The following is a 17,050-nucleotide window of genomic DNA, read 5'->3' on the forward strand; positions in this document are numbered from 1 at the left end:
AACTCAATAAGTTAAGTTTTCTTTTTTCTAATTTTATATCTTTACAGATATTCGGCAAAGTCTCAGTCCATTGTCTCAGAGGCCTGTTCTGAAAGTTTGTAATCATGGTAATAAACTGTATTCATAAATTGCACATCCTTCTCTACTTTCATCCTGTTGCTCTGTTGTTTTAATAGGTTGTGATGAAGCTCTCAAGTTTCAGTATAACTGAGATAGTAAAGATGTGTAAATGTACATATTTGCTAGGAAATTGTGTTCATGTTTTCCTTCCTTCTATTATTGCCCTGCAATTGTCACTTAGTTTCTTCTTTTTGGGCCTTTAATTATTATTATTGTTACTATTATTGTATTTGAAATTACTTTCACATCGTTCTAATCAGTTTTATACTATCTCAGAAGCAGTATGATCTCATAAAACTAATTTTACCTAATGGCTTACTATGGTGAGCTATAATTTGAAATATTAAAACCATTTGTGAAGATATGATTTGTACTAGTATATCTTTGACTTGCATTTTAGCAAAATTGTAAATACAGGTGCACTACATGCAGTAGAAGGATATGCTAAAAGTGCAGAAAAGAAGATAAATTAACTTTATTTCTAATATTTATCTTAAGACTAATACCTTTTAAAATGCCTTACTAGCCTGGCATCAATAGCTTAAAACTGTAGTCCTAGTTGCTTGACAGTAGAAATTTGAAGATCACAGTTTAAGGCAACCTGCACAGAAAAAATTATGAAACCTTTTTTCAACCAATAGCTCGGTGCAATAGCACACATATGCCACCCCAAACTCTGTGTGAGGCTGAGATTGGAGCATCCAAGTTATAACCCAACCCAAGCCAAAAAGTCTTCCAGCGGTACTGGATTGGTTATGCATATTTGTTGTCCCCGCTAGGAGGGAAACCTAACTTTGGATCCAAGTCTAAGCATGAGATATCCTGACAGGAAGTAAGACCCTACATCAAAATTAACCAGTCAGCAATAAGGGGTGGTGATGTGGCTCAACAGTAGAGTACCTACCTGGCAAGTACAAATTCCAGTACCACTACCACAAAGAAAATAAAAGAAAAAGGAAGGAAGGAAGGAAGGAAAGGAAGCAAGGAAAGAAAGTCTTAATCTGTTATGTCGATTGTACCCTTTCCTCTGCTTAGGCAGTCATCTTGCGTTTACTGGCTTTTATTCAGTTTGGTTCCTTTTCTTTCCAAATTCTGTAGGGGTCTGTGTACATTCTGCGTATCCTTTATAAGTGAATTTGTCATCATAGTTCTCCAGATTGTAAATGGAAAAATATTTGATATATTTGTCCAAGTGTTTTTTGGTACTAGTGAGTTAATTTCAAGAAGTAATAATGTCTTGCTGAGAGAGAAACTTGTAACATGTTTTCAGGTAACCTGAAATAATGAGGTAAGTATGGAGTGCAATGATTTTATCACCCAAACAGGCAAAGTGTACACTGTAGAAGCTTAATAAGTGAGAATACAGTGAAAATCGACATTATTTTAAACATCTTTTAAACTTTTACAGTATAACTTTTCTATTTTCTTTTTGTATTTTCATACCTAACAGTAGGAAAAATAATTGTAATAAGTCAGTAAAATTCATTGTGAATAATTAATACCTAACTTTAGTGTTATGATTTTAAGTCAGTATGACATAGTAAATAATGGCAAAGAAGTATAATGTATTGTTCTATTCTACACCTTTGAGATTATTTTGTTCAGTAAATGAGTAAGTAGAAACACATGGAGGCTGAACCCTTCCCAAGAGTAGACAACTGTGACCAAAATGCAGTTCTGTATTCCTACTGAAATTACTTCTTTTATTTACATGAGGGCACTTCGATTTTTATTAAGTTAAATAACTCACCCTCATTGCAAATCATTAAAGAATACAACCAAACACTGATTATGATTATAATGGTACCTGATGCTCAATTAAAGCAAATATTTTAGATATTATGCAGAGGAAAACTACTTAAGATAACTTTGTAAACCAGCCCAGGAAATCTAGTCATTCTATGTTCTGTGACTGTAATATTGATAAAATGGAGATAAAATAACTCAGCTGTCATTACAAAATTGTGGGCTGAGAAGTTGGCTCCGTGGTAGAGTGCTTGACTCTCATGCATGAAGCCCTAAGTTCTATTCCTCAGCACCACATAAACAGAAGAGGCCAGAATTGGCGCTGTGGCTCAAGTAGTAGAGCACTAGTCTTGAGCTGTTACTTCTGTTCATGCCATAAAAGCAGATTAGTACTACATTTTTATAAAACTATTATGTACCGTATTAAACTCTAAGGCTCCTGTGATAATAATCTAGTATGTTATACAATAAGACAAGAAGATAGTTCAGCTGCTCTCCTCTCAGCCTGGTGAAATTCCTGGTGGTACACAAATATAAACCTAGCTACTTGTGAGAGGCTGGAGGATTATGAATTCCAGGCCAGCCTAGACAAGTTAGCAAAACCCTACACCAAAAAAGAAAGAAAGAAAAAAGTAAAAGAAAAAGATGAACAAGTAAGAGAGTACTGACTTTATATGTGTGAATGTTTGGGTTCAGACCACAGCACAGCCCCCAAATTTTTTAAAATTATTTTTTCTGATTTAAATATAATGGATTAAAACATCCTCAGACATTTTTATTCTGTTTCTCACCCCTTGACCTGGGGTTGGATCTTAGGGCCTTGTGCTTCCTCACTTTACTTTCTCAGCTGTCATTCTAACATTTGAGCAACTCCATCAGCCTAGCTTTTTTCTGGTTAATTGGAGATGGAGTTTTAGGATTATATTTCTGACCAGACTAGCTTCAAGGTGCATTCCTGTAAATCCCAGTGTCCTGATTAGCTAGGGTTATAGATTTATGCCAGATATTCCTGGAAAGATTTTTTCTTTTTTTTTTTTTTTGGATCTGGTCGTGGGGCCTGAACTCTGGGCCTGGGCACTGTCCCTCAGCTCTTCATCTCAAGGCTAGCATTCTACCACTTGAGCCACAACACCACTTCCAGCTTTTTTCTTTTTTGCTTATGTGATGCTGAAGAATCGGACCCAGGGCGTCATGCATGCAAGGCAAGCGCTCTACCACTGAGCCACCTTCCCAGCCCCATGGCAAGATACTTATCTATCAATATTTCTTGTATTTTTCACTTACATTTCTAAAACAAATAGAAATCCAATTAACCAAATTTATTTTTTAGAATAATGTGTAGAAAGATAGATTTGGGCTAAATATTGAAAAGTACAGGATTTAGTTAAGACAAATTTCTTTGTTACAAGGGTCAAGACTTTTTAAGAGTAAGATGACATTTTAAAATTTATTTTGTAGCCGGGCGCCGGTGGCTCACGCCTGTAATCCTAGCTACTCAGGAGGCTGAGATCTGAGAATCGCGGTTCAAATCCAGCCCCGGCAGGAAAGACTGTGAGACTCCTATCTCCCATAAACCACTAGAAAAAAACCGGAAGTGGTGCTGTAGCTCAAGTGGTAGAGCGTTTGCCTTGAGCTGAAGAGCTGAGGGACAGCGTCCAGGCCCAGAGTTCAAGCCCCATGACCGACCAAAAAAAAAAAAAAAGAATTTATTTTGTAATCTTTCTAAAGATTACTTTGTTTTCATTGAAAATACCAGTGCTGTAACTGAGCTACAGAGTTATAGTGCAACCTCTTCTACATTTAAATATGCTTCTATATACTTAAAAAAAAACTAAAGCCAGATATTTATATTTTCTACAAGTATATTTGTAGATGTTGACTTCATGGCCTATTTACATAAGATTTTATATAGTTATCTTAAATTCTGCATCATATTTTACATTCTAAAATAATAATATACAATTGATAATGACCAAATGTTTACTGACTTATTTGGCCTACAGAATGATGAACACTATGCTAATTGTTTCACAGATACATTCCGTTTAATCTTCTCAACAACCAGAAAGCCAATATTTTTATCTTCATTTCATAGTTAAAAGTGACCAAACATGAAGCAAGTCTCATAACTTGGTTAAAACCCTGAAGCCAAGGTTTGTACCTGGGCCAGTATGACTTTAGAATCCACATTCTTAGTATCCCTCCCATGTGATGTGCTGAAAACAACTGCTTGAATCAGTGTCTAGCCTTTTTCCCTTCCAGGAACTGGAGACTTGTTCTTTTTTTCTTCCATGCAATAAGTGGTAGCTATTGAGATGCAACCGTTAGAAGGTTCTCTAGCCTCTGGGATGCCTTACCTGTTGTTCCCAGATGTAATTGCTAGCACTATTGTCCTAGTCTGAGGTTTACATCACAAATAATATTTTGGAATTGTGACCACTTTTTATTTTGTTCAATAACATCAGTAGTAAAACTTCTGCATTAGTATAGTGTGTATGTGTATGTACACACACACACATATACACACGCCACTACTAATACTTACACCAAGGGCCATATCAAGGGGTAAATCAAGTCTTTGAGTATCTCCCATATAAATGGGATTTAATATGCCAAGTGTTAAAGCCTAACTGGGAACATAACTTGCCACCTCTTTCTACTCTTTTCTTATGTCATCAAATGGAGACATTTGATCACCAGTGATATATGTTTTCAGAAGATCGTTGGATCTAATGTGGAATGTAGGATACAAAACTAATCTTTTGGGGAAGGAAAAGGTGTATTGGGTTTGAACTCTGGACCTTATGCTTGCTGGACAAGCACTCTGCCACTTGAGCCATGCTCCCAATCCTTTGGTTATAATTTGTTTTTCAGATAAGATCTTTTGCCTGGGTAGCAAATGTAACCTTCCTATCACTACTTACCCAGTAGCTGAAATTGCAAGCATATGATATGACACTTAGCCCTAGTATACAGTCTTGATTTGGTAACTTCTTACAAGTGAAATTGTACTTATTTATTCCTTTCCCTTAGACAAATAAAGTGTAACAACATTAAAATAAAGAATACATCTCTTGAGTACAGGCTATTATGCCTTTTTTTTTTTTTTTAGGTCCAGTTGTGGGGCCTGAACTCTGGGCCTGAGCACTGTCCCTCAGCTCTTCAGCTCAAGGCTAGTGCCCTACCACTTAAGCCACAGCGCCACTTCCGGCTTTTTTCTTTTTGCTTATGTGGTGCTGAGGAATTGAACCCAGGGCCTCAGGCATGCAAGGCAAGCGCTCTACCACTGAGCCAACTTCCCAGCCCCGCTATTATGCCTTTAATCAACTTGGTTTGTTTCCAAACCTAGAGATTTTCCACTGTCTACAGAAAATATTAAATGTTCCTCTTTGATGTAAGTGTAATCAGATAGTAATGCATTTTATGAAGATCATACTATATACAATGTTTAGGTGTTAGTGAATCAATTGACCTGGTTGAAAGTAAAGGAGTATATGGAGAATAAGTACATTGAGAGTCCGATGCCCAAGACTAAGAAAATGAATAATAAGTGAAGGTCAGAAAGTGACAACTTTGGCCTAGAAAGAAAATTTAAAAGGACCTTCGCTGTGATCACTTAACAGGTAGGAAAGAGTCACAGGATATATGGAGGTCTGAGGAAAGAGGAAAGGCCTAGAGTTCTTAATTCATCAGCAGGCCTTCCCATACAGTTCCTAGTGTTGCACAAGTAAGTTATCTAAAGGGGAGTGTTAAGCACAAGAGATGGACCATTTGAGGAGTTGGCATTATCAGTGGGCTCAGCTCATTAGGGAAAGGATTTAGTGCATTAGGAATAGTCTGAAATGAATAATGTAGTAAGAGAAGGATTTAAAAAAAAGAGACAAATGAAGTAGTAGATTACTTAGTAGTGGAGCCTACATGTATCATGAAGGTTTGTTCCCTCAATTTCCTTATTATTTAGTTTCAAGTTATATCAGAGTGTATTAATTCCTCTTGTCCCTAGGTACTCCTCCTGCATAATCTAAACTGTAAACTCTTTGTAACAAAGAGATGTAAATTATTGGGCCACACTCATGGTACATCTGCCTATAATTGAATTGCACATCCTCATTAGATGGTTCTCTTTTCATCAAGCGTTACAGTGAGATTTTTTCCCCCCAAGTTAAATGGATATAGTGTAATCAGAAAGAATTTTATAAACTATATGCAATTAAAAACACTAATGATAAAACTATTTAACTGTGACAAAATAAGATAAAACATAATCAAAATTTTAGGCAAACAAGTATTACACATTTTTAGTGAACATCCATAACCTAAACAAAATCTCACTATATTATCTTTACACTAAATCAATTCTTAATGGCCTTAATTTGGATTTGATTATCTATTTTTACTCTTCCACTTATATGTGGAGCTTTGAGAGATTTTTATAGAAAGAAGATTGTATTGCCTCTAGGCACAGCTGCTCTGCCACTCTCAGGATTTGAAGTCAGAATTAAATGTGAAGCCAGTTAGATGTCTTTGAATTAGCATATTTCTCTGCAAAACAACTCTTTAAGAGAGGCACACTACACAAATTTTGTGAGGCTGTATCAAAATTTTATACATACATACACACACCAATCCATTTAATCTTGAGTACCACTATTTCACTGTCTGCCTTCTCCCCAAGCAGCAAAGTTTTTGCTTGAAGTAGAATTATGGAATTTCTAAGGTTTACAGTGGTGTCTTGTGAGCTCTAACTGCTTGAAACAGAACCAAACTAAAAACAGTCCTTACCAGAATAAGTTTCTCAAAGTAGTAAATGAGAACACTATTTCCCTTGGCTTTAACCCTATCCAATTGTTAAAGTAGAAAGAATATTGAAAACAATGTAGTAAGATACTAATTGTCATTTGCTTATTTTCTTGAGAAAGATTTGGGTTTTGTTTTTTCTCTTTGCATGTGAACTTGTGCCTGCCTAATAAACCTAAGAAAGGAAGCTATTCAGATACTAATTGCTTTTGACACTTTTACTATTGGCCTTTCAAGTTGAATCAGTGCTATCTGTAAGTGTCAAAAAAATTAATATTTTTAAGGAGATTTTTCTAGGGAAGGAATGTAAAACAATTTAGGAGATTTCACATTTTATTCAAACATCAGTCTCTTTTATTTACTATGTAGGGAAGTGAAAGGGAGAATGAACTCAGCAGGATTCCTGTCTGGGTAAGGATGCCCTGTGGGTAGATTGGAAAGGCTTTTCTTTCCTAATTTTATAGTCAGGGCAGGACAACCTTTGTCATAGTCATTATCATACAGGCTCTTAACATGAGCAGGTTAGGAAATTCTCAAGTAGTGAAGACTTCAAGTTGTCTTATAAGGACATTTATCTAAGAAGCATCAAATGTATTTCATTTAATGACCATTCACAAGTGTATACTAAAGACTGAATCAATTTAGTAAAAAGAAGATGAAGAACTATTGTAGAAGAAAAGTAATATGCTGACGTCCCTGAAAGAGTTCTTTTTATGATTAACATGTCTGTTCTGTTTGTGTTTCATAGTAGAAAAAAATTCCTAATCTAAATCTCTCAGAGGTTCAGAATCTGGGTTTCTAGGGAATCATTGAATAGACTTTAAGATGTCTGTGGCTCTGTACTTGAGTTTAAAATGCTGTGTTTAGATGGCTTGTTTTTTGTTTTCTCTTGGTTAAAGGATTCTGTGGCTTATATCAAATTCTCAAAAAAAAAAACAAAGACAAAGAATTTTGATTTTTGTTTTGTTACTGGTTTAATTTTGCATCCAGTATATTAAAGAAGCCATACCTACACTAAGTTTTCACTGGGATAATGGAAGATGCTGGCCACCAGTGGCTCATACCTATAATCCTAGCTACTCAGTGGTCTGAGATCTGAGAATCATGTTTCATAGCTTCTCTTGGAAGGAAAGTCCATGAAATTCTTATCTTCAGTTAACCAATAAAAAGCCAGAAGTGAATGTGTGGTTCAAGTGATACAGTGCCAGCTTTGAGTGAAAAAGCTAAGGGACAGCACCCAGGCCTTGAGTTCAAGGCAGTACTGGTAAAAATATTAGGGTAGAGAGAGAGGGGAGAGAACAAACAACTAGAAAGAAGGAAGCAAGCAAGCAATATGGAAGATGTGACCATCTCTTTTTCTCTTAAAATATGTTAATTATGCTGGGCACCTGTGGCTCACACCTGTAATCCTCTCAGGAGGCTGAGATCTTATCTCCAATAAACCACTCAAAAACCCTCAAGCAGTAGAGCAATCGCCTTGAGCTGAAGAGCTGCGGGACAGCACCCAGGCCCAGAGTTCAAGCCCCACGACCAACCAAAAAAATATATGTATATATACATATTAATTATAATTTTCTTTTTTCTCCCATACTATATATGAACCTAAAGGGACTCCTGTTTATTCTAGTACTTGGCTTATCAGTTTTGTGATCAAGAAATCAAATTGTGCTTTTCTAGTGTGCTCTTTTAAGGAATGGTAGAGTCAATACTGTTAGTAGCTTAGCTCAAAATAATAAATATGCTTTTGCAATTCTTTTATTTGAGTTCTGCAGATAACCTTAGTCAGGGATTTTATAACATGTCTGGATTATTTGTCCCTTGTTAGTGTGAGAAAAATGATAGAAATGAGTAAGCAAGTACCCAATCTACCTTTATTTGCCTTTCAGAATAAAAGTAGCCTCCCTGTGGTGCTTAAGAATTTGATAGGGGAAGTGGTGCTGTGGCTCAAATGGTAGAGTACTGGCCTTGAGCTGAAGAGCTCAGGGAAAGCCCCCAGGCCCAGAGTTCAAGCCTCATGACCAACCAAAAAAAACAAAACAAAACAAAAAGAACTTGATAGAATATCTACTGCATCCTAGTAAACAAGGAAATGGGATGAGATTTTTTTTTTTGCACATTGATGTTAGTTATAATCCTTAATCATTTGAAAAAAAAAGTAACAAAATATTACACTAATCTCATGATAGAGCTATAGTTGGCATTCAGTGGAATGAACTGTGGAATGAACTGTGGTTTGGAGGGAATGATAAAAGTTTTGTAGTCTATTTTCTTTTAAAGAGTTTGTAATTGGAAGCAAGCATTCACTACATTGGGAAAACTGCACTGACCTATTGATTCCCAAGTAAATTATTAGTGTTGGCTATGATGTATATTTATGTGATATGGCAGCATTTAATTTAAATAATTTTGCTATTTACCACCAATAACATTAGGATACATAAAAATGATCATTAGGTGCTATGTACATGATAATTTAAGTAATCGAGCTTGAAATCTTCTTGTATAGTCAAACCTCTTTGGGTTAATTAGTCAAGGAGCTGTCATCTCAATTTCTAGAAAAATTATAAACTAAAGAAACTAAAATAAAAGGGGAGGCAACAATGCTTGAGAAGAAATGTACTCATTACCTTGCCTATGTAATTATAACCCCTCTGTATGGTATTCTCACAATTAAAGAAAAGAAACTAAAATATACTAAAGAAAACAGGGCATCATCATGTACTCATACATGGACATTGTTTATTCTTACTTATCCATTATTCAACCTCCAAGTTAAAAGATTATGGCCTTATTTTGTCTTAAAATATCACAAATAGTCCTATTGGGGTTATATGTGTGTACTTTTTTCATTGAAGTATTGTGCAGCAAATAAATCTTGAAATGATATGTAAACAAATAATAATCTTTACCAACATAGCCACACTTAAAGATGAGCTTAATAAATGCTGTTTAGACTTAGCATTAATATTAGTAATACTTTGTCATATTTAATTCTGAGAAGCAGTAATTCCAAATGTATATACTTTTGAGGCTACAAGTATTAGAAACAATTAAAATGTCCTTTTATTATTCACATCTTGTTAATATAGCTATGCTAAGAAGTTCTTAAGTATGTGTTTTGATAAACCATGAACAGAATTGTATTTAATTCAGGGTGCCACTTTGTCACTAATAGAAAGTTTATTTTTAACCTTTGGTTTTGTTTCCCCATGTCCTAAAGAAGGAATAAAGACCAAGAAAAAGACCTCTTGTGTGTGTGTGTGTGTGTGTGTGTGTGTGTGTGCGTGCGTGTGTGTGCGCGTGCGTGCGCGCTTACATACCCTTGTGTGTGTACAAGCACATGTGTGTGTGCTGGTACTGGGACCTGAACTTAAAGACTTGGTATTATCCCTTTGCTTTTTCACTCAGGGTTGGTACTCTGCCACTTGAGCCACGGATCCACTTCTAGAATTTTGATCATTAATTGGAGATTAAGAGCCTTATGTATTCTCCTGCCTTTCATTAGCTTTGAACCTCAATTCTCCTATCTCCGGCTTTCAAGTAGCTAGGATTTACAGGTAAAATCCACCACTGCCCATTTTTAAAAGATCTATTCATTGTGATTCTTTAATGAGAATATTCTCTGATTGAAGATGATAAAGATACTGTATATTTTTTAAATATACTAGCAAAAATAAATGCAAGGCATAGTACATTATGGGAAATCTAACTCACTTGTCCAGAGTCTAGACACAGTACTGCCTGACACAGCTCCTGGACCCTCATGCTCCACTGGTAGCCCTAGGCACAGCTTTCTCCCTACTACGCTTAAGAGCTTCATCAATTCTTAAGCAGCTGTTTTTCTGTTTGCGACTCACTTACTAGACTATATGGAGGTTAAAACAGGCAGCACCAAGCCCTTGTCAGTGGCCCTTTTCAGTGGCTTGGCACCAGGTGTTTAAACTTCCATATAGTCTAAATTCTTTTCTATGCAATATGTTTACATTGAAGAATAACACACAGAATTGTACATGTGAAGAAAGGTACAGAAATGTCTTAAGTATATGGCTTGATGAATGTTTATAAAATGAACTCACATATGAAATCTGTACTCAAGACAATACACAGGATATTATTAGGACCATAATAGCTCCTTCTAGCCCTTCCCAGCCATTACCTCACATTCCAAACACAGCATAAACTACTTTTTCTTGTCCTTATTATAAATTGGAATATATAGTTTGTTTCCAGGTAATTGTATGAAGTCAGCATCCATTCTTTTTACTGTTAGTATTCTATATGAATACATTGCAGTGTGTTTGTTTGGTTGTTTTTTTTGTTTAGTTTGGTTTGGTTTGGTCGGCCATGGGGCTTGAACTCTAGGCGTGAGTGCTGTCCCTCAGCTCTTCAGCTCAAGTCTAGTGCTCTACCACTTGAGCTACAGTGCCGCTTCTGGTTTTCTGATGGTTTATTGGAGATAAGAGTTTCATGGACTTTCCTTCCCAGGCTGGCTTTGAACTGTGATCCTCAGATCTTAGCCTCCTGAGTAGCTAGGATCACAGGCGTGAGCCACCGGTGCCCAGCTGGTAGTTTGGGTTTTTTTGTAAATGAATATGTTGTTTCTAGATTTGGACTATTGTCAATCATGCTGCTTTAAATACTTCTTTTGATGCTGTCTAGTACAAACCTAAAGTATAATTTCTGTTTCATTGGGTACTTATACATTCAGCATTAGCAGACACTGTCTCATAGTTTTCCAAAATACTTGTACCTGCCTCCATTTCCATCAGCATTATGTGAGTTTCAGCAATCCAGAGGGTAACTCATCATGATCTTTTTTTGGGGGGGGGTCCGGTCGTGGGCCTGAACTCTGGGCCTGGGCGCTGTCCCTCAGCTCTTCAGCTCAAGGCTAGCGCTCTACCACTTGAGCCACAGCGCCACTTCCGGCTTTTTTCTTTTTGCTTATGTGGTGCTGAGGAATCGAACCCAGGGCCTCGAGCGTGCAAGGCAAGCGCTCTACCACTGAGCCACCTTCCCAGCCCCTCATCATGATCTTGATTTGCATTTCCCCTATGAATAATTTGAATCCCATTTCATGTTATTCATATACTATGTATGGATATGCCTGCTCAAGTTCTATGTTCACATTATATTAGTTCACCAATATTTTTCATATTGATAGCAGACATTGGCTGAATTTGGGGTGGTTGTTGTTGCTAGAGTTGGAGCCCTGTACCTATGTATGATAGGCAAACACTCTACCACTGAGTTACTTTCCTTACCTCACAATTAGAATTCTAGCATAAAAATGATGTCATTAATAGTATAAATAAAGGCTTTTTGTCACTATACTCGTCTCAGTTTTTTTCAGTGAGAGATTTCAGAATGGTCTGTCTGGTCAACATTACACATTAAAAAGCAAAATGTTATAGACTCTGCCACCTGCTTATCCAATTCTGATGAAGTCTCCTTGGTGCAGCTGCTCATTAACATCTTCCTGTCCTGTGATAGCAATCACATGATAGCCACCCTCAGGCTTCTCTGAGACACAATTAAGAACAATCTGAAAATGTCTACACTACAACAGTTATGAAAAGTTGACTTTGCCATACTAAGAATTCAGAAAAGCATTTCATTGAATAAGTGAATGTATGTGTAAATGCATACATGATAGTAAGTGTAGACAAATACCTATATAAATATAAAATTATATCTTTATTGAAGCTTAGCCTCTGAACACTGAAGTGTACCACACATACCATTACGCCCTTCTATTTTCTACCAGTAAGGAAATAATGTTTGATCATGATGCCATGCTATTATAAAATCTTGTTTCCACTTTAACTTCATGGGCTACAGGTATATTCACATGGCACAAAATTTTTAACATTCAAATTGAATTTTATAGTCTATTACAATGACTTTTTTCTTAGGTTCTTTTAGATATATAGTCTTTTACCAAAGGAAAATTTTTCCTTTACCTCAATAAATAATTGCATTATATAATGAGTTAGATTCAGAATTAAGTGAGTAAACATGTGTATCTCCCTAGATGTTTGCTTTCATTTCTCTTCCCCCCCCCCTTCCCCATCTCTTCTTTTCTCTTTTCAGTCATGAGGCTTGAACTCCAGGTCTGGGTGTTGTCTCTGAGCTTTTTGGCTCAAGTCTAGTGCTTTTACCACTTTGAACTACAGTGCCACTTCTGATTTTCTGGTAGTTAATTGGAGAGTCTCATGGACTTTCCTTATCAGGCTGACTTCCAACCATGATCCTCAGATATCAGCCAGGTTCCTGAACAGCAAGGATTACAGGTGTGTGCCGCTGGCACCTGGCTTCATTTCATTTCTTTAGCTCACAAAAATCTGTAGTATATTTCATTAATAAATTTTCAACCTATTAAGTAAAGTCAGTGTGTGTGTGTGTGTGTGTGTGTGTGTGTGTGTGTGTGTGTGTGTGTGTGTTTCCTTGGGTTCTGGTGATTAAACTCAGAGCCTCAGGATGAATGCTCAGCAAATGCTCTGCTCTTCTAAATGTCCTTCCCAAACATTTTTTTTTTTGTTTGCATATTGTTTTTGAGATAGGATAGCTGAGATTACAGGTGTGCAACCACCTCACCCAACAATTAAACAAATTTTAGATTCAGCAATATGTAATAGAAGCTAATCTAATTGTTTTTAGTGTTTGTCCTCTGGAACCAGGGCTGAGATAGAGGGTTTACTATTCCTCTACCCTCAGATCCCTTGCTTATCATACTTTGATAGACTAGCATTAAACAATAAAAACATTTGTTATCCTATTAAACTTAGAATTTTAATTTTTTAGACTGAGAATCTATATTTGATTAACATTTATAATTAAGATCTAATTAGGATCTAATTTATAATTAAAATACAGCACTTCTTATTTTTACATTTATACCATTTGAGTCGTCATTTGGGGATCAAATATACCCAGGAAAGGTAAAATATACATACTTGTTTAGTGTTGATACATTTTGAGTTCCTGTTTGTGGAAACATATGTTTCTAGTACTATATTTTTAAAACATAGAAAAATATAAAGGAGGAAAAATAGAATTTACCTAAAACCTAACTGCTTACTAATAAACATTACTTACCCTTTTAAATTCAAGCATGCTCTGTATAAGTTGATGAGTATTTTTCCAATTGCCAGAATTCCTCTCTTACAGTAGCTTAGATGAGCCATCATTTTATAGCCAGCTTTCCGAGGGCTGGACTTGTACATAGCTTTACAGCATTGACCATTTTAAGTAGTGCTGTTTCTTCAGGATAAGTTAACAGATGTGAGTGATTTCAATCCTTTATATCAAAAATGCTGCCACACTGGCCTTGTTGGTTGAAAGGAGTATAACAGTGTATAAAACGTAGAAAGTATAGAAAGTGTATTCTTACCAGCTGCCCAAGCATTGTCCTGTCCTCAAATTCTCAACAACACAAGATGTGCTTGAGAATTTTCCCAATCAAGCAAAATAATATCCTTTGCATTTATCATTAGCTGTGGAACTGCATATTTCACTGTCTCTTATTTATAGGTGCTAAAAGGTGGAGGCAGAAAGACCAGAAGTAGGAGAGAGAAAAGAAACCATGTTTCTTTCTTACCAAGCCATATAATCAATTAAGGAAAATTTTTTAAAAAAACTTTAATATTTTCTTCTCTGTCTTAACTTTTTACTATGAAAAATTGTTACCATTTGTTTGTGATTTTTCAGTGTTGCCAACCCCATGCATATTGACTATCAATAGTTTTTTTTAATGTTTTCAATTTGGGTATTTGAATAGTGGAGGAGTAGAGGGAGGGAGGGAAAGGAGAAACAGATCTCATTCACATTGGTACCCTGGTTAGTGGATACCAAAAGCTTCCAGTGATTCCTGCCTCCTTGGAGAGGTGGATAGTTAGGTAAAAGTTTAGTGGATCTACCAGGATACTTTTGACTAATCAGTTGGATGCCAGTAGAGCTAGTTGAAAGTTAGAGGCAGAGCCAACCAAATTAATTTTTTCGCAGACTTAGCAGCAATTGTCTTAGCAGCAATTTTATCATATTTCTCATTAAAATTTGTAAATGAATCTGTTTAATAAAAGACATTGCAATAATGAAAGCACTTATAGGTTGTGATTTAAATGTTATATATGCCTCAGTTTTTTGTAGAGACAATTAAAATGGCTTATAAAATAAGATATATAAATAATCCTGTAATTATAAGAGAAAACAAATAGTATTAAAATACTGGAGAAAATTGTGCATTCTTTTCCAGTCTTTAGCATGTGTCAGAATCACTGGGATACAAATCTGAGTTGTTGAAAAACACATATATCTGGGCCCAGTATAGAGTTGCTGACTCAGTAGGGTTTGGTAGGCATAAGAATTTGCCACTTGTTTAGGTATCATACTTTGAAAATACCAGGTTTAGATCTTGTTTTTGCTTTGAAATCATCGTTGCTTGATATTATATTTTTATTAAATCCTTTTCATGTTAACCACAAATCAATGTCTGATCACATATAATAATGGCCCTGCTATTTTTATGACAGAACATATGTATGATAAGGTTTCATACTCTCATTGTTCTAAACCATGACCATGGAGTCTATCTCCACATATTTTGATTTAATTGTTTGATAATGGTAGTGAGGCACTATGATTTTCTTTAGAATTTTCATTGTGAATTCATTGTGCTACCAGAATTATAAATCTCTCAGAAGTAAAGATAAAAATAGCCCATATTACTAATAGGTAGTCAAGTTTATTTGTGATTTTCCCCTTTCCTCCATTAATGCACCTCATCACACATTCATATGTTTTAATCTTTGTGGTATGGGTTTGGTGCTTGTGTATACCATTTTGTTCTTCTCCTAATTGAACTTTATCCTGGTCCATGTCTCTAATTTATCAAGGTCATTTTAAATTTGATTTCTTTCTTTTAAAGCATTTAACCCCTGCCCAACTAAGTAGCATCTGCAGGTTTAATGAGAAAATTTTCAGTTTCCTAATTGAGACTGCTCATTAAGTTTTAATATTTTATAATTTTATTGCAAATTATTTCCACCATTGGGTGATGCTCTCTTGACTTTGCCCTGGCCATGTACATTTCCATCCCATTAAGAATGAGCGCTTCTTTAGAACTTAGAAGGTTTATGGTGTTGGTACAAATTGTATGACTTCCAAATTGCTCTATGCAATTTTCAATCTAATGAGAATATATGATATGAGCTGCAAGAACTATGCAACATGTAAGTAGTTAACGACCAAAATTGAACATTAAATATACAGTTCATATTTCAATTGGGCATGTTGTTCTTAACTGACTGCACAGAATAGAGGTTAAGAGTACAGTATACTATTTTACTAGCAGCATTAGCCATGAACACTTTTTTGCTTCTGATGCCTCCATTTTGCCATACACAAAATGGGATCATAGTCATTGTGATCTTGATATGTGATAAAGACTAAAATCAGGAAACCTGTGGAAAGTTCTCAACAGCACCTTCTAGGACAGAGCAGCAATTCAAACAACTAAACAATAGCTGAAAGTCACTTAATCAAGGAATTTATGGAAGTTATTTTAGGTTTGACATGACTGTTAATAATCCAAATGACACAGGACTATTGGTCTCAGATCTGCCTTCTTCGGTGACTACAGAGGCTAATATAGAACCTTTGATGTTTATAAACTCGAGTGAGTTTTTCTGTAAGCAAAAAGAGTTTAGATTCTTTTCCTCGATGTGCTATATTTATTATTGCAAAATGTGTTTTTACAGATAATTATAATATTAAGTGGCAGAGCCAGAATTCAAACTCAGAATTTCTTTCAACAAGTTGATAACTGCTAACATGTAGAAGCCAAGAGAATAAATTGCCCCAGACATGAGCAGTGAGAGGCCTGGGAAACTATTTTAGAAAGATAAGATTCCACAAGGACTAATATTTGACCACTTCTCACATGCCAGACACTGCAGGGAGCATTATTTACATTGTTTCACACTGAGGCTTAGGCAGCTGAAGCAGCCTGCCAAAAATCATAAGGCTGATAAATGGCAGAGCCAGGAATTGAACTCAGATCTGTGACAACAAGCACCATACTCTAAATCACTCCAGTAAATTGCCTATCTCGGGATGAAATCAGGAGATTGCTTTTTCGGGAATGCCAGGTGTACTCAAAAATACCAGAGGTAGACAACAAAAAGATAAAATGGACAAAGGAGTTGCATTTACTTCCAGTTCTTTCAGAGAATATATGGAAGACAAAACAGCTTAAGGGGATCATCTTGAACCCCATCATGGATTTTTTTTGGGGGGGATCCAAGTCTAGATTATTTTTTTTCTTTTTTTTATTGTGAAAATACTGTATAGAGGGGTTACAATCACATGGGCAAGATAATGAGTACATTTC

At 35.8% G+C, this 17,050-nt stretch overlaps 1 protein-coding gene across 1 annotated transcript in view; it reads left to right on the forward strand.

Annotated features, from left to right (window-relative positions):
• Diaph3 (diaphanous related formin 3) overlaps nucleotides 1-17,050 on the forward strand; it is a 446,709-nt gene that overhangs the window by 339,084 nt on the left and 90,575 nt on the right. Inside the window, exon 27 of the mRNA XM_042685827.1 lies at nucleotides 48-107. Within this exon, the coding sequence (XP_042541761.1) occupies nucleotides 48-107 (60 nt within the window). The remainder of the gene's footprint in view (nucleotides 1-47; nucleotides 108-17,050) is intronic.

The sequence above is a fragment of the Dipodomys spectabilis genome, unplaced genomic scaffold (assembly GCF_019054845.1).
Source record: "Dipodomys spectabilis isolate Male_0828 unplaced genomic scaffold, ASM1905484v1 ptg000095l, whole genome shotgun sequence".
Taxonomy (NCBI): Eukaryota; Metazoa; Chordata; class Mammalia; order Rodentia; family Heteromyidae; genus Dipodomys; species Dipodomys spectabilis.